The 27687-nt window shown below is 58.2% G+C and overlaps 1 protein-coding gene across 2 annotated transcripts in view; it reads right to left on the minus strand.

The window, feature by feature from the left end:
* Positions 1-5592: 5592 nt before the first annotated feature.
* The window catches only part of ZNF277 (zinc finger protein 277), a 65828-nt gene continuing 43733 nt past the window's right edge, over positions 5593-27687 (minus strand). The window contains exons 5-12 of one of the 2 annotated variants that reach the window (XM_045828811.1): positions 18777-18868; positions 17909-18019; positions 15938-16070; positions 10637-10704; positions 9558-9654; positions 8240-8282; positions 7285-7459; positions 5593-5925 (exon numbers count right to left, since the gene is read on the minus strand). In XM_045828811.1, coding sequence (XP_045684767.1) covers positions 5667-5925; positions 7285-7459; positions 8240-8282; positions 9558-9654; positions 10637-10704; positions 15938-16070; positions 17909-18019; positions 18777-18868 — 978 coding nt within the window. In that variant the 3' untranslated portion in view covers positions 5593-5666. The remainder of the gene's footprint in view (positions 5926-7284; positions 7460-8239; positions 8283-9557; positions 9655-10636; positions 10705-15937; positions 16071-17908; positions 18020-18776; positions 18869-27687) is intronic. The other variant, XM_045828812.1, reaches the window with a different exon arrangement.

Genomic DNA, 27687 nt, shown 5'->3' on the forward strand with positions numbered 1-27687 from the left:
GGCTTGCAGGCCACTCCCCTTTCATTCCGCTCACTTCCCTCCCCAGGTGTGCCGCGCTCACACAGCAGTCCGGTTATCCGCAGGTGCGCGGGTTCCGTGGTTTCAGCTATGCCAGGCCAACCACGGCTGGAAAATACCACAATTTCCCAACCACGGTCGTGGCCTGCTCCTGACCTCCAAGCACCCGCAGGGTCACGGCTCCGAGATCCAGAGTCACCCCAGGCGGATGCGCCTCTCCCCGGCGCAAGGCCGCATCACGACGCCTCCATCCCTCACCTGGCCTCTGGCTTCTCCTCGGCAAGCTGTCATCTCACGCCATCACTGCAGGAAGGGTGGGCTCAGTGCAGTAAGGCATTCAGAGGCCGCACTCACGCAACTTTCATTGCACGTGTCGTTATCGTTGTTCTCCGTTATTATTGGTTTTTGTTACTGTCCTACGGGGCATAATTTATAAATTAAACTTTAGCACCAGGATTGCCATGTGTGTGTAGGAAAAACATAGTATTGAGAGGGCTAAGGTGCTGTCTGCGGTTTCAGGCACCCACCGGGGACCCCCGGGGAGAAGGGGGACAACCGTACACCTTCTGGGACTCGAACTCTGTGGTCGTTCTGCTCCTGCGGAGCCCGACCGGAAACGAGGGTGGCGTCACCCGCAGCCATGATTGTTACGAGTCCCCCGTTTTCTGCCCTCTGCCTTCCGCTTTCTTCCTAAACTGCATGGGCTCCAGTGTTCCCGGTCCAGGGCTTCCCCGAGGCGGTCCTTTCTCCTCAGGCCACGCCCACGTGGCGGAGAACCACGTGGCCCCGAGCCAGCGGAGCCCACGTTCACTGCCAGGCCCCGAGGCAGAGGAACTCTGGGCGCATGCGCGTTGCGTTTTTGTCCCAATCACGCATTTCCTACAGTGTCGGTTGGTGCCAACAGTCTGATCACATAACCCTCCGCCCCAAGGTTATCTGCGCTTTTAAAAAGTGATTCATCCGCAGAGTAACTCTGTAATGGAGATTTGGGGCAAAGTTATGGAAGAACAGGGTTAGCGCCTTCCCTGTGTCCTTCCAAACGCCCTGCTCCTTTCCCTGCACGCAGCCCCACAGGCTCGCTCAAATACCAAAGAGCATTAAAACAACAAAAGTAACAAATGGCGGCGTCCTTTTTACAGACAGGCTCGCCACTGGGCTGGGCCGCTTGCATTCCTCGGAAGCCCACGCCAGCTTCCTTTGGAGAAATAGCTGCGGCTTGGAATGCCTGAGTGGCTCCCCGGGGCTCGTGCTGCTTGGAAGTGCAGGACCGAAAGGCCTCGCAGCGATGCCGACCTCCACTGCCCAGCCCCTGGAAGGGAGGAGAGCCAGCCCGCTGGCGCGCGGCCGGCTGCCGTTAGCAACCGCGCCACCGCGCACGGTCATTAGTCAGCTTGCTGCTGAGGACGCTGGAAAGGCGTCCACCCCCGTACAGGGTCTGGGAGAATATTTCACGCTGCAAAGACGACCTTTGAGCTGGGGACGTTCTCAGACCAAGAGAGGAGTTTACAGAGTTTTTCATTCTTGGATCAAGACAAAAATTCCCAGGTTTTTCGGGTACATTTTCTTAGTGTAAAGCTTTAGAACAATAATGAAGCCACCAACAGGTATGCGTGCTCTTAGGAAAAAGGCCCTACGTTTGGGGGTGGGAGGTGCCACACAAGGTGAGGGACACCAGTCTCACTCTGGGATTTAGGTGCAGATCTTAGGGAAGCGCAGAGGGAAGTAGGAAGCCAGGGCCTCAGGCTTCCCTAAGTCCCGGACAGTGCTGGGCAGGTCCAGGGCGGTGAATGACCGCTGATTTCAGGTAGATGAAAGCGCCCACTGCTGCCTCCCTTCTGATGCAACACCCGGACTCTCAGCGGCAGCAGACAGGCTGGCGCAGAGCTGTGCAGGGGATGGAGCTATTACGTGGAGACGGTTCAACCGAGGCCTGGATGGCAAGGAGGCAGTCGTGTCAAGGGCGGGACGAGAATAAACGGAGACCAACACGGGTGAGAACATAGAGGGGGGACCGTGCGGCCTGTCCCAGGAAGGGAAGGAGGCCAGGTGGCCCCGGGGAATTGCCGGCACACAGGCCGGTGACGCGGGTCAGGTGTGCAGCTGTGGCTGGGGCCGCTCCGCGAGGGCCCTGCTCCTGCGTCCACCGGGACGCCGTCAGTGTTAGCTGGGAAGCGCTGGCTGTGTGTAAGAGAAAAGCCCAGTTGCAGCGTTTACGCGGCCGAGGCCCCGGTGGCCGGAAAGCCCAGCGGGGGCGGAGTGGAGGTGAGGGCCCCCTGCCTCTGTTCTCAGACGTTCTCTCCCCTCTGCTCTGCTCTGGGAGGCCTGGGGCTGGTTTCCTTCTGCGTCAGGGGTGCGGGATGGCTTGGGCAGCCGTCATGGTACGTGCTCCTTCCTTTTTGCAGCAGAGAGAGTACAGGTTTGTGTGTGAGGAAGTGTCACCAAGCCCGGAGTCACAGGTGAGCTGACGCTGGAAGACCAGGCTGCGCTCCCTGCGGCTTCAGGGCGTGGGTTCCTCAGGGGAAATAAATATACCTCAGGGCTAGAGGTGTTGGGGTCGTGGCTTTTTTCCCCCAAGGAAAGGGAGCGTCTGCCTTATTTCGGCTACTTCATTCCTCCCCTTCAGGCTACTGATTGACCAGACCCCGCCCTACTGGGCGTGGACCTACTCTGCGCTGGGGCTCTCACTCCGCCAGGATCCTCCTCCTTGAACCCCAGGTGGCGCAGGGGCTACTCAGTGAGGGGGACGGGTCCCCCACCCCACAGTAATTTGGGAACTATTAGGAGAGGAAGGGGAAGTAGACAGATGCTGGGAAGTTAACCGAGAAGGGATTTTAAAGCTCACGGCAGCTGGAAGGAGGGAGGCCAATCAGACTGCAGTGGTAGCTCGGCCCTGGACGCTGGCCTCGGGGGAGACAGAGCCGTGTGTGTCGCAGCCGGCCAGGACTGGGCTGCGGGATGGGGGAGGTCGTGTGGGTCAGATTCCGAGGGGTCTCGAATGTCAGGCTTTGGATGTTATCTCCCTCGGCAGCGATGCAGGTGTTGGTGGGGGTTGCCCTTTGTGATAGTAAGACATCAATTTTTTTTCTTTCTCCTCTGCCTTCAACATTTTTTATTTTTATTTTTTTATAATTTACCACAGCCTATGCTTTTGATCTGCTAATACTTTCCAGAATCACAACTGACAATGTTACTAGGTTTTTATTTACAGCTCGCCCTGTAGCCGAGTCCACGGACTGAGAGTATCTGCAAAAATCTTTTTTTTTTGTAGTCTCATTTTACCAGCCTAGAAGGACCTAGCTCCCCTGGGATCTTTGAACATTTAATTAATGCTCTGTTAATTAATTTTGTTACAGAACAGACCTGGGGGGGGCGGGGTGAATGATATACTATTACCGATTGGACCACCCCTTCTGCTCCAGGGCTCCCCCCCCAATACTAGGTTCACCTTGCCTGCCGCCAGGAAAAGGTGTCTCTCAATGCCAGAGATTGGTGAAAAAGAAAGGAATTATTTGTTTAAAAAGTTATACAGACTTAGAGTAATGATTTAATGTCTTCATTAAAATACTGAAGTCCTTTAGAATGCCCACAAACGCACAGTCCTTCCTTCTCCCCTTTGCCCAGTCCGGGGCACCGTGTCTCAGGAGAAGTATGAGTCCATGGCTCAGGTAGCCCCTTGGTTCCCAGCACCATCCTCTGTGTCACCGCCAGGATCTGCAGTTAATCCAAAACCATGTGGCACCTTCTTGTGTCCCACCAGCAAGAGTCCTATTCACCCCTTTCCTTCCCAGCAAGGTCTCTCCTGCTTCCTAAGCCACGTGGCAAAAGGGAGCACCCCAATGCCGCGTGGGCCCCACTATGGATGGCTGCCACACCTGGGTTTAAATCCCAGCACCAGTCTTCCCAGGCAGCCCCATTTCCGACTCCTCCCACAATCAGCTACACCTGCCGGCATTCCTGTATTTTTCCAGCCTTTCTTGGCTGCCATAGTAAGTCCGGGCACACGTGGCCCTGTGGCACACGTGGCCCTGTGGCGTGGAGCCCATCATCTCCAAGCTCTCACGCAGGTGCTGAAACCAGGGGGAGCTACCCTCCAGTTACATCCTGGGTGGAAGTCACTCCCATCCCCCTGGCTCAAAGCATGGCCACAGCTACTTAACCCACCCATGAAATCCATAAAAAGTTATAGATGTTAAATGGCCATGCCTGAGGTGATTTGCAAAACTGTTGCTATGCAGAATAACTCTCAATAGCCCTGTTCCCTGTGTCCCATCCCCCAGTTCAAACCTGGGGGTGGTGAGGACATCCCATATCTTTAGTATTTCCTGGGCACCCTGAGTTCTGGACCCCATTACCAATCCTCTTTTGGGGGAGGGGGGCCCTGGCTGCACCCTCTTACAATTTGAGCGCTTTCAGTTTGAATTAGTATTCTTGCAGCGTCACTCAATCTTGCAAATTGTTATCAGTAGGGATTAAATGTGCTTGAGCTTTTCAAAGTATCAGAAGGCCTCAGAGTTCAACCCCAGCTCCTGGTTTAATCCTGGGGCTCCCCATTATCAGCAGCTCGAGGAAAGCATCGGATTAAACTTCAGAGGTGTGGGCGGCTTTTTCTGTGGACTAAGCCAACAGCGGCTGCTGTTTGATGCCCTTGGCGGGAGAGGATTGGTGTTACTTCTGCAGATATATTACCCAAATTTGTGAATTAACACCGGTATCACACCATTTACTACAGGCCTTACTCAAGTTTTGCAACTGCCCCTCGAATACCTTCTACACCAAAAGAAACACACTTTTCCCCAGTCTGGGGTCCAGTCCAGGGTTACACACTGTGCCGCCTCTGTAGTCTGGAACAGCATTTCAGTCTTCGCCTCATCATGACCTTGGTCTTAGAGTGAACACCATGTATTTTGCAGACTGCCCCTAACTTGGCTTAGACTGCTATTCCCTCATCACATGCACATTACACGTTTCTGGGAGGAATCCTCAAAAGTGATGTATTACCTCCCTCACTGTATCTTATCAGGAGGCATATAGTATTTGCCTTATGGCTGATAATACTGTAAAAAGACATTGAGAGCAGGGAAAACTGAAAACCTGATAGAGATTGGGAATTTTGTTAGACGTCATAATGGTTATCTGTTAGCGATGCGCACGTATGTCAACGTGTACCGGGGGATGTGAGGTTATTTGGTGTCGCACCCATTTCTGCAGGGAGCCTGCAAGTCCAGGCAGAAAGCCCGACGCTAGCACCGCCGGTCCCGACTGTGCTGCCATGGCGCCCGATCTGGGCAGCACCCGGGACTCTGGCCAGGCTCCCCCCCATCCTCGCTGTGTCACTGTCCCCAGCTTCCCAGAGCCGCGCACAAAGCACGCATCTGTCAAATCCTGCGACTGACTGGGTGAGAAACCTGCGGGGAAGAGAATGAACGTGCTGGTGGGAGTCTGGTTCGGAAACGACTGGAACATTCCCTCCCTCTGTGATTCGCAGGCCCTACCACAGACTGAGTGCAGTGAAATGCTCGGTTGCTAGGATTACATAATAAAACTTTCACACCGAAACAAGAGGTCCTCACTTTCTTTTCTGAAAAAACAAACCAAACTTTATTTTTTAAAGTATTTATCCAAGGGCTGCTCTCCTTTGCTGGGGGGGGTCACACCTGCACGGCCCCCTCCCGCCCGTCTCCCGCGGGAAGACCCAGGGGCCCGCCCGGTGGCAGCTCCCTGCGGCCCTTCACGGCCTCCGGGGGCAGCAGCTGGTTCAGGACGCTGCTGCGTCTCAGGGCCTGCAGTCCGGACGTGTCCTCACTGATGACGGGCACGCTTCCCTCCTGCTCCTGGGCCTGCAGGTCACTGTCGCTGTCGGACAGCGTGCACAGCAGACTGTCATTTTCGTAGGTGGGAAAATAGTACCTGAAAACAACCACGGGGAGAGAGACTGCATGACCAAAGTACTGTCACCCAGAGATGCTCCGGCAGCCGAGGGGGGTCTTCGCTGGACTTTAACCCATCTCCCTGCTGACCCTCCGGCAGCCGTCGGCAGGGCTGTAAGGGAGACGCTGCTGGTGGCTTCTGGTGTGACCTTCACTGGCTGACACTGGTCTTACTGCTGTCCTTGCTAGTTACCTACCGTAGTAAGAAACTCACTGTCTTAAAAGGAGCCGGCTCCAGGCTCGGGCAGCTCTGGCGAGAGAATACCTCCTCGCCCGCAGCTGAGAATGACGTCTCTCTCGTTAGTTCCCACCGGCTCCGGCTCCCCCCACTGGCTGGCGGAGCTCGGCTGCACTTCCTTCTTCCTCCCCAGTCCCCTCTGGGTGGCTGGTGCAAACCACTGCTCTCCGTGTTCTCTCTCCCAACCCAACCATCGCTGGTCCCTTCATTCTTCTAGCAGACCGAAAACACATGCAGCTCTCCAGAGACTTCTGGTGTGCTATTCTGGTGCCCTGTCTGGCCACACTGTGGTTCGTGCTGGGTGCCTCCAAAGATGTCGGCCCACGAGGGAGGAATTACAGGCACAAGGCAGATGAAGCCAGGGCTGACTCTGCGCCTCAGACCTGGGGTTTGTGGAAAAACTAAAGCCTTTTCCTTTCAAAGAGGAAAGACAGCTTTTCAGCCAGAGTTTTGGGGGGACTGGATGTAACATTGCCTGAAAACAGGGGGACCTCCAAGTAGCCCTGGGGGCCGCCTAACTGAGGTTGTCCAGAGTGACATGAGAACCAGCCCCGAAGGCTGGGCCGGCGAGGGTACCCGTGGACCAGCTGTGTAACACCTAATGTGCCAGCATGGGAAATACGTGCCAGAAGCCCTACTGGCCTGATCCTGACAGTGTTTCTACATCAGTAAGCAGATAGGTATGCAAAAATATGCGGGCACGTGGCGATTCCGTATGTCACTACTTATTCGAGCAAAAAGCACCTAACACGCTGGGATGCATTGAGACTGGGACGTGTGACACCTACTAAAAATGGTCCAGTGGATGGGTGTTAGATATGGAAAGATGCTTACAATATTTTGTTAATGGAACAATCTGAAATCTATCTCTCTATCTCTTTACATAGATATCTCTAGATCACAAAACCTGAAACAACTGGTTACATTTATAAGGCAGGGAGTTCCTTGAAACATAGGTTTTGAAGGTTTGCACTGGTCCCCACCAGCACGTGATTCCTGTTAACGCGCGCTCACGTAACTGAAATCAAGGCGGGGAAACGGAGCAATGGGGCGCGCGGTGGGCCGGGGGCGCAGCCGTGCGCATGCGCGGGCAGCACTCACTCCGGCTGGTCCCACGTGGCCGCGTCGGGAAGCAGGGCCGCGTGCCCCGCCGCCTCCATGTGCGCCCGCAGGGCGGCCCTGGAGGGGAACCTCGCGTGGCAGGCGTAGCAGCGGCCCTGGTGGACCTGCCTCCGAATGAAGTTGACCAGCTTCACCTGCTGATAGAAATTCAGTCCTGCAGAAACGGAAGCGCACAGGATCAGCCGAGAACTGGTCCGGCCCCTTTCTGCACCGTTCCAGTTTTTATCCAGAGCCACTTCCCTTTGCGCGCCGGCCTGAGGACGCCGCCGCCGCCGCCGGTCTCGGAGCGTGGTGACAGACACGAGCGGTGCCGGCCGGCGGCGGCCGGGGCTCCCCTGCCAGCACTGCCCCAACCACTTCCCACCCACGACTAGGTTCCGTCCCCACGAAGCCGGTCGCGGAGGTAGTAGCGTCACCCCCCCCCCCCGCCCATTATGCATCAGGACACCATCCAGGGTCACGCGGGAGGCGGCACGAGCCGGATGGCTCCAGAGCACGCGCTGTGGGCGGCTGAGCGCGCCACAGGGCGACACAAACACGTCTGTAAGAGCATCAGAGCGCAGGGCACACGCCGCAGTCTGCACTGACGCGGGGACGGCGGGCTTTGGGTGGTCTCGGGCCCATCCGCAAGTCCGTGCCTCGCGTAGTGACGCCCCGAGTCTCCCCGCCATCGGGACGGCGGGACCGCCTCGGCAGGGGCTACCACAGGAGTTCTGTCCGCTCGGCTCCCCCGAGGCCCGTGGCTCGGGCGGGATGCGGGCGCCCGTCTGCCTTTGTGGCGGACTGCGGCCGTCGACTTGCATGTCGTTTGAAGCACGTGTGTGTGTGTTGGGGAGGGAGGAAGGACCACACGCAACCGATGCCCGCACTTGAAATGGAGCCCCAGGCACGTGGAGCGCGGTGCGCTTTCGGGGCGGCGCCCGCGCCCACTTACCAAGTCCTGACTTGATCTCGAGGAGATCGAACTCGTGCGTGTCCTGGAAGGAGGAATGGAGGTACCTGTGAGTGCACAGCCCAGCTCGGTCCCAGTTCGCCGTCTCCTGCTTCAGAAGCCGCTGCAGCCTGGCCGCTCCCCCTACGTCCTCCCGCTAGCGCCTGAGTCCTGCCGGCCTGGAGCTGCCGATCACCGTGCATGCCCGCCGCGGGCCGACCGCAGCGTCCCGTCTGCAGGGAAACGCGGCCCTGCGGGCCTGTGTCTGGACGGGAGGGGCCAGGCTGCACAGCAGAGGCCGCCTCACAAACCGCGTACACTTCAGGCTGCCGCCTGCACTGTGCTCGCCGCGGAGGCTCCCTCCCCGACAGTCCCTTGGGCACCTCGCAGGCCCGCAGAGAACAGGCCGGGGGACCCCAGAGGGCAGTGTGTGTGGCCCCACGGGCAGGACCACCAGGAACTCACGGCCGCCGTCGGGGGATATGACTGAGCAGAGGGAACCCCTACCCTGGGCATGTACCGAGTCTCCCCCCCCAGTTCAGAGGCATGAGGATGCCAGGAACTAGATGTCCGACCTGGACACCACACACACGCCAGGGGCAGCGCGGCTCAGGGAGCCCGGGCCCCTGCTTCCACAGGGACGCCGCCCACGCCCACGGCACATTGCAGGGGAGTGCAGTCTCTGATGGGCATGGAGACGGGGTCACACAGCAGCGGGGCCCCACGGTGGCACATGTCGGTTGTCTGGTTTGGTTTTCCGCTATCAGCCCTCCAGCCCTGAGCTGTAAGCCTGTCCAGAGCCTCCGGCTCCTCCCCTTCCCCAGGGGCCGTAGGGAGTGACAGTGTCCTGTCCCTCTCAGACACCAGCGCGACAGCAGGTCCCCAACCGCTCCCTTCCAGCTTCATTACAGCACCCCAGGGGCATCCAGAGGGGCGCACCCCCTGGGAACCCTCTCTCAGGTGTCTTCTCTCCACGTCCATGTCACTGCAGGAGCGAGACCACAGCCCCGCCCCCGGGGTGTGCGGAGGGCAGCCTGCCCTGGGCTCTCCTGAGTCAGCAGCACAGAAGCGCCGCCCCTGGCTGCAGGGCCCGCCCCCAGCTAGAGGAACCTCAGGAGCATCTCAAAGGTGGGTGGCAACAGAGTGGTCTGCGACACCCCCTCAGAGGCCCCCTCCAGGCCCAGCCCACGGCCCCGGGCCTGTGGGACTCCCAGAGGTGGGGTGGGCTGGAGGGACTGGAAGTACAATGGGACAAGGCTGCAATAACGATAGGCTTTCCCACCAGAACTGAACAAACTTCAAATGAATAAAAGCATCTCACCTTCATGTGGACACACAACTTCTCGATGGTTTCTGCCTGCTTTTCGCAGAACAGACAGACAGCCGAGACGGGGTGTTCCTCCCAGTCAGACCAGTCCCTGTGTCAGACAAAGCAGCAGACATGGGGCTTCCTGTTGACACCCCCCTCCCGTGCCAATGCTTTGGCAGAGACTGCAGCGTCACAGCAGCACCCTGGGGTCAGCAGCAAGAACGACTGGGTGCTGCCGTCTCCCTGCCCTTGCTCCTTCTGAGCAGCCCCTGCCTGTGGAGTCGGCGCCGTGTCCCTGAGCTGAGCGGGTCGGCCGTGCAGAGGGGACAGGTGGGGGGCGGGAGGCTGTCGGGAACTGCAGTGTGGGGTTCGTGCTGTGTCCCTGAACTGACACTCGGCGTGTTCCACACAAAGGCACACCACACCCCTCGCTTAAGAGAGGTGGTCACTGTGAATAAGACTAGTGTTAGACCTGGTGGCAGACTGGCAGGTAGAGAACTCAAAGCACTATCAGCCGTGTCTTCCTCTCCTGGCGTTTACTTTTTGAGAGCGTGACAGCCACTTGCCGTTCCTGAACAGGAAGACCAGAGTCCCGGGAGAGGAGGAGAGGGGGAGAGGAGGACGGGAAGCAGGGGGCCCTTTCCAAAGGCGGAGGAGAACCCTCCTCCAGCCGGCGGTCCCCAGCCAAGGAGCCGAGAGTGCTTCAGGTCAGCCCTCACTGGGATGAGCACGGGACAAGGGTAACTTCAGCTCAGTCACCTTCCCTGCCCCCGTGACAGGCAGCGCGTAGAGGCCAAAGGTCATGTCACTCCAAGGTCTCGGGGCTAACAGGTCAGCAAGGCACCCTGGAAGGCACTTTTCTCTGAGTGACGTGTTACCTGCGTGCCCAGATAATGGCTCATGGCCACGGCCGACCACACACCGGTCTGCGGGAGCGGCAGGTCCTGCCGTGTTACACGCAGGGCGGTGTGGCCCACAGAGCGGCTTTGCTCTCCTTCCTCCGGCTTCTCAGAATGCCCTCCGACCCCGAACTAAAGGCCCGGCTCCCTGCCCTCGAGCACTCATCGGGCAGCAGCGCCGGCGAGTCTTACTCGTCCTGATGGTCCAGCAGCTCCCGGTCGTCCTCCGACTGAACCTCTTCCCACGATTTTCCAAGTTCCTTCGTGGGACAAACAGAGGGGTTAGAGATGGGGGTCCCGCTGGGGTGGGGAGGAGGCAGGGTCCTCTCAAAGTCCAGTCTCTCAAACTTAAGTCAGTGCTTCTGAACCCTGGATGCCCACAAAGATCTCCTGGGGATTTTTTTTTAACAACAACAAACCAGTATTTCTCGATAGAGACTTTGAGACACTTTCCTCCCTGCTGGACTCCTGGGGGGTCCCTGCAGCCCGTTCCCCAGGCAGCGGCCACAGGGACCCTTCCCTAGGACACGTCCCTCCCCGTCAGTGTGAGCCCGCCCGCGGTGTCTCACATGTGCTGGGCAAGGTGCTGGGACCTCCACCCGGCCTCCACGCCTCCTCCTCCTCCTCTACGTCCCACCACCTCTGCTCGGGGCGCTTCAGCCACCTGGTCCTACCACGGTCCCTGGAACTCAGCGAGCTCACACCCACCTGCTCCCCGCCCACAACATACTTGCTCACGTACCCGGGAGGCCCGGCCCAGTGGCATCACCTGCCAGAGACACGCTCGCTCACGTGCCCACGAGACCCGGCCCAGTGGCATCACCTGCCAGAGCCACGCTCGCTCACGTGCCCACGAGACCCGGCCCAGCGGCATCACCTGCCAGAGACACGCTCGCTCACGTGTCTGAGAGGCCCGGCCCAGCGGCATCACCTGCCAGAGACACGCTCGCTCACGTGTCTGAGAGGCCCGGCCCAGCGGCATCACCTGCCAGAGACACGCTCGCTCACGTGCCCACGAGGCCCGGCCCAGTGGCATCACCTGCCAGAGACACGCTCGCTCACGTGCCCACGAGGCCCGGCCCAGCGGCATCACCTGCCAAAGACACGCTCATTCACGTGTCTGAGAGGCCCGGCCCAGCGGCATCACCTGCCAGAGACACGCTCGCTCACGTGCCCACGAGGCCCGGCCCAGTGGCATCACCTGCCAGAGACACGCTCGCTCACGTGCCCACGAGGCCCGGCCCAGCGGCATCACCTGCCAAAGACACGCTCATTCACGTGTCTGAGAGGCCCGGCCCAGCGGCATCACCTGCCAGAGACACGCTCGCTCACGTGCCCACGAGGCCCGGCCCAGTGGCATCACCTGCCAGAGACACGCTCGCTCACGTGCCCACGAGGCCCGGCCCAGAGCATCACCTGCCAGAGATACGCTCGCTCACATGCCCTCGAGGCCCGGCCCAGCGGCATCACCTGCCAGAGACACGCTCATTCACGTGTCTGAGAGGCCCGGCCCAGCGGCATCACCTGCCAGAGACACGCTCGCTCACGTGCCCACGAGGCCCGGCCCAGTGGCATCACCTGCCAGAGACACGCTCGCTCACGTGCCCACGAGGCCCGGCCCAGAGCATCACCTGCCAGAGACACGCTCGCTCACGTGCCCTCGAGGCCCGGCCCAGCGGCATCACCTGCCAGAGACACGCTCGCTCACGTGCCCACGAGGCCCGGCCCAGTGGCATCACCTGCCAGAGACACGCTCGCTCACGTGCCCACGAGGCCTGACCCAGTGGCATCACCTGCCAGAGACACGCTCGCTCACGTGCCCTCGAGGCCCCGCTGGGCTGGCCCTGCTGGAGCGTCGCAACGACGGGCCTGAAACCACAGCCGCCTCCACGTCTCTCTCCGTTGCTGTGACGCCTGCTTTTCCTCCCGAGCGCTGACCACCGCGGCACCGTTCTGTTCTGTGTTCTCGCGCACCGCCTGTCCCCTCCCCTGGGGTGTCCCTGAGGGCAGGGCCTCCGCTCCCCGGTGCGTTCTGGAGCCCGGCACACGGTGGAAACAACATAGTTCCCTTTGGAGAGCTCAGGGCTTGCGACTCCACACCTGGGGAACAGGCGCCGGAGCGGCGGTGAGGATGCGGAGTAGTGGGGTGCTCTCTAGAGCGGGGGTGCCAGAGCGCGGGACTGTGAAGCTGCTGCCGCCCACACCTCCCGTCTGTGAGAGGACAGCCGGCACTCGAAGGACGTGACCCTGCAGGGGTGTCAAACCTGTGGCCTGAGCGGGCTGCATGCGGCCCACGATGGCTAAGAACTCGGCCCAACACAAACTTGTAAATTTACTTAAGACATGAGATATTTTTGGTGATTACATGTCACAATGTCACATAATCCCAAAGTCACAATGGCCCAAGACAACTCCTCTTCTTCCGGTGGGGCCAGGGATGCCCAAAGGTGGGATGCCCCTGAGAGACGGTGCAAAGGGCCTTGCATGGAGCTGCAAGCCCGTTAGTGTTCAAAAGCTGGTATGCGCGGCTAAACATGGAAACGGCCCGCCCAAGAGGGAAAGGGACCGGTCAGCTTGCAGAGCTCAGAGAGCCCAAAGCAGCCTCTGCCCCTTGGCCCTATGTCTGTCTGTCAGTCTGTGCGGTGACCATCACAGTGCCTCTTGCAGGAGCATCAGGTGCCCCCCGCCCCCACCCCCGGGCACCGCGGCGGGTGTGCAGACCCTGTTTGAAGCGGAGGCGAGGGAGCTCGGGGCCTGCTGCTGCAGCGGAGGCCGGAGCACCGGCACCGCACCCCCTCGGCAGGTGTGCACGCGAGCGCGCTCACGTGCCTGCCTCCCACCCCAGCCTACACGCTCCGAGAGCAGTGAGTCAGATCGGCCACCTGGCCGCCAGCGTCTGGTGCCTGGACGGCACTCAAACGCCTGCAGAACGCTGCTGCAGAGGAGGGGCCGGGAGGCGCCGGGGCAGGCCGCGGTGCCCCGCCTTCCGCCCGCGGTCGCGCATGCGCGCCAGCCTTTTCTCTTTAAAAAAACCCATTGCTTAAGTAAACTTTTAGAAGCAGTTATTCTTCCAAGTAAAGATGGTCATTATTGGGGTAGGAGACGAAACTGATGAAGTGATGCGGAGCAGCGCTGGGCCCCACTCCCCTCCGACTCCGTGCCATCAGTAATCAGAGTCTCTCGCAGCCCCCCTGCGTGTGTCGTTATTACGCCTGTTCCCTGCGGCAGGGTCCCCGGCTGTTGGCTGTGGTCGCGGCCGGTGCCCCCGGCGCGCACTTCTCCCGCTTAGGGCGCTTACGCTCGGGAGAGCCTGTGTCAGCGTCCTCAGTCCCTTCCAAGGGGAAGTCCCCATCACCTCCAACGTGCTCGCGCATCACTAACACGCTGTAGGGTTTTCAGAAAACGGATGCTCACTGGTGGCTAGTCACTCCGGGGGAGCACACAGGGCCGGGAAGGGGCCGGCTGTGGGTCTCGGCAGCTCTTGCAGAGCTGGCGCGAGGCGGCCGCAAGCCAGCCTCGGCTGGCGTTCCAGTTTGTGACAGAAGGCAGAGGGCGGGGTGTGGGGGGACAGCGAACAGGTCACCAGGGACTCGTCCCCCTCACCCGACCAGGAACTCGGCCTCCACGGCGAGGGGCGGGCTCCAGTGCATCTCACCTGTGGGAAGTGGGAACCCCTGGAGGACACGGGGGCGCAGGGAGGCCAAGCAGGTGATGCGCTCCAGCCACGTGACCTCGGGAAGCCCACCTCGTGCTCTGAGCCCGCGTCCTGTGCGCTGTAACACGGGGACGATGACGAAACCTGTGTCGCAGGAGTGCGGTTCACGTGACAGTATGGATCCCTGCCAGTGCCTGACTCGGAGTACGTGCTCAAAGGCTGCTGGCTTAAAAAAACCCTCCTAACACTGTGACCCTCACGTGACTCGACTTCCATTTCCTGTGGTCACTGAGGCCTCGCGCTCTCCCGAAGCACGTCTCCAGGGCGGGGCGCACCCACCAGAGGCAGGTGTCCAGGGCAGCACTTCTCGTGCAGGGCGCTCGCCGAGACAGAGCCATGCTGCCCGCTGCCCAGGGAACGGAGCCGCGGACTTTTCTGCAAGTGCCGGCAGGGTGTGAGCGAGCCGTGCCTTTGAAGTCTCCTCCGAAAGGAGCCCTCCCTCCTTTCAGAGCTCCCGAGGGTCAGTCTGAAGGAGCCCAGGCGCAGGCGCCACGAGACGCCGCCGGAGCTTTCTGGGGCAGCCACTGAGCCCCGCCCTGGCCGACACCGAGGTCCACACTCGAAGGGCCCGGACGCGCGGGGCTCCAGGAATGACTGATGGGGGGCCTGAGAGGACCGCGGAGGGGCTCGAGGGCGCCTTTGCCTTCGGGGAGCCGTAGAGAACCCTCGGCCCGCCGCGGCTGCCCCTGCCTCCGCCTTCAAACACACGAGCAACTTGCTTCAAGGGTGGTCTTATTCCACCCTGCATGGACGAGTCAGCACAGGCAGAAACTGCTCCCTCGAGCAGAGATTTCCGTGTAATTCGGGATATGCTCGTTTCTGCCTAGTAGATAAAACAGCTGATTATAATCAATCACGCCTTCTGTGGCTGGTGGGTTTGAATTCCAATGCATTTACGATGAGAAGAAGGAAAGAGTTTCCACTTGCTAAGAAAAGTGTCAGAAAGAGAGCTACGCGTCTGTCGTCCAGTCCCACTGCACAGTGACTCACCCCTCTATTCACACAAATAGCGGCTTTCCTAATTTGTTATGCAACCCCCCCAAACCTGCAGATGGGGCAGGGACGGTCCTCACGGTGTCCGTCACAGACCCCCCTCGTAGGTTTCCAACCGCCCCCTGCAAGCACATGCCTCCAACTGGACGCCTCTCTCCCCGGCGGGACCGCCACCCACGGAGGCCAGTCCGTGGGGCTGAGGCTTCTGAGCAAGGAGAGCGTTCAGTGCATCGAAAGTCCTTGACCTCTGACCCTGTCCGTCCGGCCGTCCACAGGCCGAACACACGCAGGTCCTCCCGCCTCGGGGAATGACCTACATGGCTTCGTTTCGCCAACATTTCCACTAAAACAAACTGGCACAAGAGGATGGCACAGACGATTCTGGGGGGTGGCGAAGGGGAGGATATTTTAATTGGAAAAGAGGGGAGGAGTGAAGAGACTGGTTTGCTTTTTTTTTTTTTAAAGAATTACCCGGTGTATCACCTCGCACAGCCAGAGGCAGACGCATGGCGTTCCACTGGAATATATAGGCGTCTCTGGCCAGGAGGTGATGGAGTGGGTGGGTACTTTTTCGGCCGCGATCACTGTGGGTTCTACAGGCAGTTTTGCTCTGTGAACAGCCGGCACAGCAGGGCAGACCCACAGCAGCGGCGTTTGCACAGGAACATTTCACGGGCAGCAGTTGCGTGGAGCGCCCCCCTAGCCCCCGTGCCTTCCGGCCTGTGCGCCCTGCGGGCTGCCTCGGCGCATGCCCCCCGCTCAGCGCCGAGGGGAGAAGGGCTCACCAGGTAGTTGATGACGTAGAAGCGGTCGTACTCCCGGTTCCTCGGGTTGACCCTGCGGTGCCGCCTCTTCCGCATGTGGTCGCGCAGGGCGTTTCTGTCCCGGAAGGTCCTCTCGCAGTACAGGCACTGCAGGCTGGGGCGGGGACACCGCGCTCAGTCGGCCCGGTCCCGACCGGGTCACAGCCACACAGACCCTTCCGGCGGGCCAGGGCAGCCTCGCCAGAGCCCCTCCCGCCGTCTTTCCCCGGCTTTGTGGGACGCGCATGTATTTTCAAGTTGGCTGAGTCGGCTGTTTTAGCTCAAACTGTGGCAAAGACGGCCCGTGTTACCTGGGTGGTTCACTGATCAAACTGCCTGCGCTAACGCCGCAGACGCAGGCCTGTTCGCACGGAATGGGGGCGATGGCGGGCACCGGCTGCGTCCGCCCCGTGTGACGAGGGGTCCGCGGCTCGGTGTCTCCTGGGAGCCGATTTGCAGGGCGAGACGCCCAGCTCCCGCACCTCCGGGCTGGGCGACTGGGTTGACTTACTCCCCTTGTCTGACCTCTAAACTGATGAGGACACCTAACCTTAGAGAATTTTTAAAACGTATACACACTATGCCTATATAATTTATACATATCTGAAGAGACACATGTGCGTATGTGCACCATTTATATGCACTATAAATACAATACCCAGCACACAGTAAGTGCTCAATAAACGGTCGTTAGCATCCGATCACTCTCATGTCCCTTCTACTTGAATACTTCCACTGACGAGGGATTCATCACCTGACCAGTCAGTGATGGCCAGTTTCCAACCAGTCACAAAGGAAATGTCCTTCTCAGGTTAAGTGTGACAGCTGACATCCTGTGACTTCTACCCAACGGTCGCTGGAGCTCCACTCTGTGGAGTCACATAGAATTAACCTGACTTCTCCATGAAATCTTGCAAATGATTGAAATCAGGTGTTTCCATTTTGAATTCTTCTTTTGATCTCTACTAAATACCCTCTCAAAAATTTCTTATGCCATTGAGACAACTATGGCCTTTTACAGTAACCAATCTATGTGTGACAAGCTGATGGTGATTGGTATTCTGGCATTATTCTACAGACAAAGGGTCCTCCAGTAGAAGAATGAAGGGATTTGTTTTAACGTAGTGTTGATACCAGAATATGAATTCTGAAGTTTTTATAGTTAATCTACATCAATCGATGCATCTTGTTAATGTTATTGCTCCACAGGCCATGGGTCGAGATACCACACTCTATAGTATTACATTTAAATAAAGAAAAACAGGTTTTGAGAAAAAAAAAAAGCAATCTTGGGCCCCTTCCCAGAAAGGAAAGTTGGCTGGATTTCTAAAAGGCATTTTGATAACCTCGAGGATTCCCTTCCTCACTGCCACAGGCGGGCGGGGCTCTGGGACCCAGGGTCACAGGACGTTGCCTGGGGACAGGTGGATGCCTGGGGACAGGTGGAGCGTCCCGCACACAAGCGCGGAGGAACAGGGAAGGGCCGCAGAGTGCATGTGTGCGGCACTTTCTGTCCCCCGCCCAGCCGAGTGACGCCCTCAGTGTGGCAGTGCACCGACTTCACTAACTGCGTGAAGTAATTAGAGCGAACAGTGAAGAAGCCCCGAATCCCGCACCGAGGACGGAGGTTCCGGGGGAGTGCGCATGAGGAGGGGCCCCCGGGGGCCGGAGCAGTGGCCGGCGCTCTGCCTCCGGGCTGCACGGCGAGCACCGTCGCCACACCGCACCGAACGCGCCTGCACGGCGTGTGCGTTGCTCCATGCACGGGGCGTTCTCGTTGAAAGAGCAGACCCACCGATATGCTCTGCCCAGAAGGAGGACCGTCCTAGGAGACGGGAAGGCCTCCCACGGGAACAGTGAGGAAGGTCCGGTTCTGCAGTTACTCCTGACTATTGGCCTGGGACAGTTCACAAGAGTCACACAGATTCAGGCCACGGCTCGGCGAGGACTTACTTGTCCAGCTTCTCCTGCAGGGTCCGCAGGAACTCGCCGCAGTGGACGATGTTGTCAGGCAGCCCGATGTTGAAGGCGTGCTCTCGGGACATGTGGTTCAGGAGGACGGACCTGGGGGGTGGGGGGAGCGGGGCGATGGTGTGAGGTGCAAACCGCCTGGGGGCAAGGGGCCGGCACCGGGGCCCGGGGAGCGCTGACCGGCACCGACGGGGAGGAGGACACGGGGGATGCCCTGCCCCGAAACACGCGCGGGGCCGTGGGGGGGTGGGCTCCGGCCTGTCAGCCTCACAGAGTGGCGCCAGTCCTCGAGCGGGGTTCCCGGTTTCCGCCACTCTCTGTCTGCCTGCCACCGGGTGGGGCCACGCTCCGCAGGTGACTCGGGTTTCTGGGCTTTGCACGGCCACAGACACTGTGCTTCACTAGTTTCCCGACCCATCACGGGCAGAGGGAGGAGAGAGCTGCCCATGACAGCCGAGACCTGCTCCTGCCTGGGACTGCGGCGACTCCGTGCTGGTCTGTCTTTTTTTAAACAAAAGTGAAACAGCAGGAGCGCTAGAGGTTCGGTGAGCAAGCTCACAAAGGACGGCGTGTCTGCGGCGGTGTGGGCCCACAGTCTTGCCTGCCGGCCGATCTGGAAAGTTTTACCACGTTAGACACAACTCTAGGTTTGGCATTTAAAACCCTCACTTCCCTGCTCTGCGCAGAGCACCTGTGGCCCATCTCCGACGTCAGGTGCGCCGGGGATGACCGCCCACGCCACGACAGGGCCCGCTCGGACCCCGCCCTCGGCTCACACAAGCAGGGCAGGAGTTCAGACGGGTTTTCTCGGGAAAGACGGTCGCGTTTAAAGACACGCGCGGTGGCAAACCTGTTTCCGAGGAACTCCTCGCTGCAGAACATGCAGACGCCCCGGAAGCTGTCGTCGCTCCGCTCCCGCTGCTGCTGCTCCAGGATCCCCCTCTGCGGAGGAGAAACAGCATCGGCACGGCCTCTGATAAATGCAGGTAGCCAGGGACCAGAGCCTGGTCTGCACGGGAGGGACCCGGGGTCGGCACACACAGCGAGCAGGGGGCACGGTGCAGGGGTGTCCGTCCCCGCCAACGCCCGCGACGCTCCATCGGAGCCGGGAGCCGGCGCAGGAAGCGTGGAGCCGGCGCAGGAAGCGTGGACCCGGCAGCACCCGACCCCCCTCCCCCAAGGATGCACGCTTCTTCTGTCTCGTGCAAGACCAGAACCGGGGTGGGGTCTTGGCGGCGTTCCCCTCTAATTCTCAGTTTACTCTGTACTCGAGTTCCGATCACCGTTTCCCTTGCACTCTCTTTCTTATTCCTTCTCCCCCCACCCCTTGCCAACGATGTCACCGACCCCCCTTCGAATGGGCCACTACGGGGCTGTTGTGAGTGTGTCTCCAGAGCCCCCCGCTTCAGCCCCCCGCCACCAGGCCGTCCTCTCTCTGGCTGCCAGAGACACTCTTCCTGACCACCGTCCACACACAGAGCCAGCTGCCTGGTCACTCTCCGGCTGAGACCGTTTTCAGTGTGCTTTGGCAACGCCCTGCTCTAGCGAGGGCGGCTCTGCCTTTCTTTCCCTGAGGCCGTCTCAGTCACCTCTGCAGATCTGATCTGCTCTTTGAGTCCCACCTCGATTCCCGTCCCTGCCGGGCGGCCGCTTCTACGCACAGGCAAACACGTGGGAGCTTCATTCAGCTCCCACGCACTGCGCAGCCCCAGGTTCGAAATCTGGCTCCCGCCTGGACTCCACTCGGCCCCGCAGGCCTCAGTTTTCTCACTTCCAAGAGGAAATGAAAGAAACTGCCCCGTGGCCCTGCTGGCAGGGCTGAGTCAGACGACCCAGCGGGTGAAGGGTGCTGAGGGGCTGGGTCGGGCTGTCACCACCGGCGTCCACTCCCGCCGCCTGTCACCCACCACCCCTGTGGGAGCTGCCGCCGCCCCCTCTTCTGAAAGGGTCGGAAGACTCTTTGAAGCTATAAAAAAAGTCTTTCTGCCGTTCTTATGTTACTCTGGCATGCTGCTCCCCGGCTTCTCGCGTAGCACGGGGCTCAAAATAGGAACGCCGTGGAGTTTGTTGCTGGTTCTGTTAAGTATTTATAGAACTGCACAAAAAATGAGCGAGGGTCCAGAAGCTTAATGCATGCCGTGTGGCCTTTCTGGCCGTGCACCGCCAAACACCCAGAAGTGCAAACCCACTGAAGGAAACATAAGAAGCTCCCGTAACTAAAACGAACTCATGAACTTCCGCTTTCAGCCACCACGGAGGAGCAGACACTGCACTTCCCCTGTAAACTGCAGAACAGACTGCTTCGTGCGTTCGCTCTGTTCTGGACACGGGGTGACAGGGCCGTGACCCTGGGACAAGAGAGTAACACGTGGCCCGTTTTCTGCCGGGTGGTGTTTTCCAAATTGCGACACGGAGAAACCGAGCCCAGATGCTGGGCAGAGGAAGAAGCGGCTGGTGTGTAGGGTGCCGGGCCGGTGGGAGTTGGGGGACGAGGGACTAGAAAGCACAGCCGTGGAGAAGGGCCAGGGAGACCGTGCTGGGCGGGCTTCCCGTCTCTGCCCAGACCCCCAGCTGCCCGAGTGCGGGGCAGCCGTCAGGGAGCCGGCGGGGGTGCTTCTGGGGGAGATTCTGGAAGTCACAGCACCAGAAGATGCTGGAGCTCCCATGTGCATGATGGGAAAGCCCTGCTCGACCCCCCAGGTGCACAGCAAATACGACAGAAGCAGAAGAAACACAAGGGGTAGTAAGGTTCACCTATCAGGCGATTTTGATTGTTGCTCTCTAAAAACTGCGATGGACAGTAAACATCCAACAAATCACGGCCTGGCCTGAGAGAGAACACAGGTCCCGAGCCCTGCCGCCTCCAGGACGCGGTCCGCGTCACTGGCAGCCACCGCCTGGCTCCGGTTCGCAGGCTCGAGACGGCACAGCCCCGACGGGGCTGGAGGGGGATCTCACTCAACGTCTTCTCCGTTTTGACTCAAACACACAGAAAAGATCCGTGAGTCCAAACCAGAGGGATGCTAAGCCACCCAAAGTCTTCTTTGGCCAAACGCGTTAGTTGTATCCGCGCACCCTGGGGCCCGTGTGCCACACTAGGAAGTGAGGGGCGGCCGGGGGCGAGCAGGGCCGAGGGGCGAGCTGCTTTTGGGTCCAGCCCAGTGCTGTCGTGTCCTGTGTCCTGCGGTCTGGAGGCCCTGCTGGCGATGACTCTCGGCTGCTTCGCCTGCACTGCCCACGACCCCAGGAGGACACGCGGCTGGAGTCCCTCCCAGGTGGGCCCTCACCACGCCGGCTCAGGCACCTCCTTCACTCCTGCCGTTCTTACCTGCGTGGGTTCTGTCAAGATCTGCCGTTTGCCCACTGTGCAAACTCAGTTTGAACCCTTCCCAGACCCTCCTTCGGGGAAGGGGGACCACCGAGACCACGTTTTGTTTTCTGTTCATTTCGTGGGCACGCGACCTTTCCTACTTTAATGCCGCCAGGGCACGGACGAGCCCGGTGGCCGGAAGAAGGGCCCTGGGGGCCGGGAGCTCTGCTGTGGTTGCATTCTCCGCCGGCCTGCTGGGCTCCGACTGCACCCCGGCCACACCGGGCCCTGGTGGCCGCAGCGATGCGAGGAATGCTCTGCCTGCTCCTTCCTGGCCATCCTCCCAATGTCTCCCTATGGACCACTTCTAGTCCTGCTACCTACACCAGTCCACTCCAGTAAGATCTCTCTGACCCACACTGCTCAGCACCGGCCTTTCGGAGCTGGAGCGTGCCCAGGGACCTCCGGAAACGATTCACGATTCCCTGTAAAGGGATCTCGGGATGACTGTGTAAAGCCACATAGCTACTTGGTGCCAATGATGGTGTTACTGTCAGGTACCACGTTGCTTTATTTTCCCCAGAAGGTCCCCCACTGGAGCTCGTGCAGGCAGCTGACACGTAACCCTGACTGTTCTGTTTAGTTCTGAACGAACGAGTTCAGAGTCCAGGGCATGGAGGACTGGGGAGGCAGGCCACACAAGACTCTTCCCCACAAGGAGAGTGTCGTTAGGTGGGTCTGATACGGACCAGCTTCTTGTCGTCAAGAGGCGGTAGAACATTCCGACGGGAGAGACAACACGCACACACAACTACAACTATGCCGGTTTCTGACTCAGTTAGAACAAGGTGCACGGGATGCGCAGCTTTTGTAGGGCGTTCGCTGTGGCACAGATCCGAGAGCCCCTTACGAACAAAGAGTACGATGTTAGGGGACAGCCCCTATAAAGCCTCACCAAGAGGCGCAGATCAGAGCCCGCCAGCCCCGTGGCTTTATTTTCCTAAAAAACCCTAACGCTGGCTGGACAGCCTACATTTTATTCACGGATTTGTAGACTAGAAGGATGAAGAGAGCGTCACAGATGTTGTATGTTTAAACTTCTCAAAGCGGCTGACGAAATCAGATACGATTTTCACTGCAGACGAGACCTGGATACGAACCACAGTTGTAAGAATGCAAGATCAGCCCCCGTGTCAGGCGAGGAGTCCTGATAACAAGCTGCACGCGGCTCTAATTGGTTTAAAATGTCAAGTGCGGCAGCAAGGGGTCAGCGCCCGCCTTCATCTTTATGCATGAGGGCAGCAGGGGCGTTAGCGGGGCGGCAGGTGCGGCAGGCGGCTCTCGCCCGCCACAGGGGACGACGGGGACCCAGGAAATGAAAATGGGCTTAGGCAGAAAGTGACAAAAACCAGCCAGTGTGGGAAAAAGCGATTTGGAAAATGTCAGTTTCGGTAAGCACACAGGAACACGGAACCTGATGTTCAGAAGGACGAATCCCTCGGGAACGGCCTGCACGGACCCCGGGAAGGAAACCCGAGGCCGACGTCTTCCGTTGCCGGCACCAGAAATGCCCGACAGGTGCTGAGGCACACACGCCGCTCACGCCTGCAGCCGTGTGGCCCGCACAGAACACGGCGCAGCAGAGCCCGCGGGACCTGTCCGGCCGGCAGTCAGGAGCCAGGGTCCCCGTGCCCTGTCCGATGTCACACAACAGCCCACCGCAGTCAGAGCGGTGCCTGGGGGCCGGGGGCAGGCCGGTGGGGGAGTCTCCAGAGCCCCGAGTACCCGAGGCACGTGGGGGGCTGCCTTCACACCCCACCTCGACCGAGCGAGTGTCTCCAGCTGCTGTTGAGCCGTGTGGCATAAACACGGGAGCGAAGAAAGAAAGACCCGGGCAGGGTGGGCACAGACGGAAGATGGAAAACAACAAGAACACACACCTGCGGGCGCACCAGCCCCGCTGAGCTTTCTCCCGACGGCGGGTGTGGTGCCTCCCCGTTAGTCTCCCCCGCAAGGGACACGCCGGAGGCTTACTTTCCTGCCCCTCCGTTGATCCCGTCTGACGGATCCTCGACATGAGGGAATCAGAGTGTGAAAAGCTCAGTGAGTTTCCACTAACTTACAGATTAGGGGACACGTTTGATTGACAAAGTAAAACAGAAACAGGAGTAAATTTTGGGCACAGATGTGGGTATACAGTTCCAACCACTTACAAAACGGAATCTGCCTGCAGCTCACACAAATATTTGAGACGTGCTCTCTCTGACTAGGGTCAAAGAAAAAGCTACTTTTCCTCCAAAGAATTCCATTTTAAGTGTCAAGAAAACAAAAATGCTAGGCAGCCCCGAGGGACGCTGAGCTGTTCGCCAGTGTCTGATGACTACGGCGTGTGAGTTTATGTCGGCAGTGTGCTCATACAACACCCTTAACACACTTACACAAAACACAGCTCTGCATGGACAGGCAGGAACAACGGTATTAAAACAGACATTATCAGCGACGTTACACAGTTTTTAAAAATGAATCAATAAAATCAAGTGGTTTCAGCTTTGTATGAGAGATAAAGGCAAGTTGACGTTGACAATATCACAGATCTTAATAAATAAATGAGAGAAGATACGCCAACAACTGAAGAAAGACAATAAAACAAAGAAGAGCCGGAGAGTGATTTCCCACCTGGACGACAGACACACTCCCCCGAGCCCCGGGAAGACGCCAGCGCAGCCCCGCCCCCACCCAGACTGCGGTGCTGAGGCGACAGCCACCTGCTGGCTGGCAGGGCGGGCAGGCAGCGTTTCCCTTCCACTGCGAGTCTTTCTGAGGGGGCTTTTGAAGGGAAAGCAAGACACAGGACAGAGGGAACACCTAAAAAAAATAACTAGCAGAGAAAAAAATAACATAAACGTAACCATTTACATAAAATAGCTGATCACAATAGGAAAAAAGTATAAACACAGAAGAAAACCCATGCGAAAGGCAAACACACAAGAACCAGAGTAGCTGCTGCGTCTCCGTCTGTGTCAAGGGAATAAGGGAGTCAGCCCGGCGAGAGGAGGCAGCCTCTTACGGGCCGGGCGGTGGCCGTGGGACACTCACGGCTCCCCGCCTTCCACACCGACGCCCGGCACTGCTGGGGTGGCCCGGCCAGCCCAGCCCAGTGCTGCCCGCCCAGTCTCTTCCAGGACGAACTCAGGGTCAGGTACAACAGCCCTGTGTTTCTCGGAAGACAGAGACCCTTAAAACACACTGTCTTCAAGGTGTAAAAGGAAACCTGAGAAACTTACGCCCACAGGAATAAGAAATTCCTACCTACCACTGACCTAAAATAATACACTAGATTTTCTTCAGAAAAATTCTTAGCGTTGGAAACAAGACATTTATTTACGCATGCATTTATGTCCCGCTCATTCATTTTTCTTCATTCGCACAAATGCCAACTTAGAGAATGTCACATTTGCTTACAGAGGAGGATGGAATCTGACGCAGGACCCCGGCGCAGCCAGAATGGGCGCGGGCCGGGGGTCGGGAAGAGCGGGAGCTGCGTCCCTTCCTGTTTAACATGGGATCTGACAGGGCTCTGAGCGCATCTCCTCTTATCTTCGACCTTGACTTTCTGTGTAGGCAGAGAAAATGATATTGCCTGTTTGCTCTCACAGAGCCCATGTATATTAAAAAAGGCCACGTGAGATTTAAATTCAGTCGGTGAACTGCAAGATTCGGTTCAGTGTTGGTTCAGACTGGGTTTACATTGGGTTCCTAAATGGAAACATGAATTAACCTGAAGGTTAAAATGACTCAGTGGCCACTGCAGCTCTCTTGGTTCTTTGTTGCCTCGTTAACAATAATGTCGAATTCAATGGGCAATAACATCTCTATTTGGGACAGTTGTGCTGGAAGCAATGAACAAATCTGTGCTTAAGAATTATGCAAGAAAGGTATAAATGTAAAATGATTGTTACTTTGAAGTCGCTGATAGTAAATAATCTGATCTTTCAGTAGAAGCCACTAAAATCTGTAAGAAAGTGGCATGAGCCCTGGGTGGTGTGGCTCAGTGGACTGAGTGCCGACCTGTGAACCAAAGGGTCGCTGGTTTGATTCCCAGTCAGGGCACATGCTGGGTTGTGGGCCGTGTCCCCAGTTAGGGGGCACATGAGAGGCAACCACACACTGATGTTTCTCTTCCCATCTCTCTCCATCCTTTCCCCACTGTCTAAAAATAAATAAATAAAATCTTAAAAAAAATAAAAGAAAGTGGAAGGAGGATGGAAAGTCTTAGAGAAAGATATATATTTCATTTTATTCTTGTTTTATTGTCGGGAGGTGGGAGATACGAAGTGGCAGTAAGCACAAAAAAACATGGTTCCTTTCCAGAGGATCAAATTGCTACATAGGTTAAAATTTTCGTAAAATATTTATAGTTGTCATAAATGACCTCTCAAGCTGACATTTATAATAGTGATTAAAAATAAAAAAATCTCCATGCAGCTAAGTGGATATTTCCCTTCATCTCAATTTAATTAAAAGTTACATCTTGCCACCGAGAAGTTACAAATGCCACACGCCTTCTGCCGACAAATGGGCACCGAGGGCTGGTTAACGCTGGAGTGAAAAGTGTGACCCAGTGATTAAAGACACCTGCCTCCATCTCTTTTTCAAATCAGGGAGATCTGATTATAAGACTTCACAGAAACACCAGGCCAGTGCTTCAGGATTAAATCTAAGTTAATGCTTTGTGAACAAGGCTCAGAGAAGATGCAAACGTGAATGTCCGAGTTCAACACTTACGAGGCATCTTATCCAATAAGGAAGACAGACTTTTAAACAGCTAACGATAATTGAAAAGCCACTCAAGATCAGGCTTAGAAGAGGGCTATCGATTCGCACGGGTGGCGGAGTCTGAGGCAGACGTGCCGTTTGCACAGGCGGACCCGCGGGCGGAGCGGAGCGGAGTGGAGCGCTGAGCGTGGCCTGCCCGCCCGAGCGGCCCCAACGCCCTCCGGGTCCGCAGTCTCTGCGGGGACCGGGCCTCGGGCTGCAGCGGCGCCGAGAACGCACGCGGACTTGCGGAGCAAACGACGAAGTGCTCGCTGGGTAACGCAAAGGAAGATCGGGGGAGGCCCTGGAGGAGCAGTTCGAGCCCGGAAAAGCTCAAGGCGACACCGATGATCAAGACCGCGGCAGGCTTCAGAAGAGACCACAGTGGTCTGGCTGTGTTTGAACCTGGAGACTCGGGAGGCGATCCGTGGGCTGGAGGGCGCGTGCGCAGACAGGCTGAGCTGGGGCGCCAGGACCGCACCGAAGGGCGTGCGCACTGGGCGCCAAAGAGGAACCCATGGGACTGGACGAGTGGCTCAGGCAGGCGGGGGAGGAAAGGGACGAGCTCAGAAGGCCTCCAGAGATGTCCAGACCCAGTGACTAGGAGAATGGGGAGCGAAGGAAAAGGGGCAAATTGCAAGTCTGGGTAGAGAAAAAGTGAGTCTGGCTTTAGGCAAATTGAACTTGAGGTGTTGATTGAAAATCCATATGGAAAAGATGAATGTGAGGGAAGTTAGCGCTGGGGTTGAGGTGAGCCAGGGGGAATGCAACCTGACCACCCACTGTGTGCCATCCGCACAGTGGTGGCAGTCACAGGGTGACGTCCTGGGCGGGGGACCAGACCCTGAGAAACTCATGGATACCTGTTTAGGTAGGTGAAAAGCACGGCTGCAGGAGATTAGGGTAGGGCGATGAGACCCAGGGAACACTTTTAAAAAACCTTTAAAGCGTTTATCAAAAGCTATTAAAACGCTTTAACGACACACAGCATGTCTCAAGCTTCTCCACACGATCATCCAGCTAAACAGGAGTTCGATGCCCATGAACGAACTGGCTACAGTTTTGTCGCGTTTTGCTCCTTTGAGCTGCCACACCGCTCACGTTCACCAAACCGGTCGCTCTGTCAGACTGCGGAGCTGGGGAGAGGTGTGATGCTGTCATTTGTAATAAGAAGCGTGTATCTGGCCTTTGTCTGGGTCCCTGGCACAACAGCTCCTAAAATCCTCGGGGTGTGCTACGTGTTGAGAGCCACACTGGTGCCCTCGCTGTGTCACTGAGGTGACCTTCGGGGAGCCCCCAGGTTACAGACTGGCTGCCGGGGCGTCAACCATGACTAGACGGTTGGAACTGCCCAGCCCGACCCCCACCTCCTCGGAGGGGAGACGGGCTGGAGACTGGGTTCAGTCACCAATGGCCACCGACCGAGTCCATCGCGCCCTAGCCTCCACACAGGCCCAGAAGGACAGGGTCTGGAGGGCTTCTGGGTGGACAGACTGGGACGTGTCCACATGCTGTCCCTCGGGCCTCACGCTCCGCAGGGACAGGGAGCCCTCTGTTCGGGCCTCCAGCCCGTGTATCTCTTCATCTGGCTGTTGCCCACTCATGTTCCTCCATATCTTTGTACTATGCACATAAA

This window comes from Phyllostomus hastatus, unplaced genomic scaffold (genome assembly GCF_019186645.2).
Source record: "Phyllostomus hastatus isolate PE091 unplaced genomic scaffold, TTU_PhHast_1.1 phas_scaffold_78, whole genome shotgun sequence".
Lineage (NCBI taxonomy): Eukaryota > Metazoa > Chordata > Mammalia > Chiroptera > Phyllostomidae > Phyllostomus > Phyllostomus hastatus.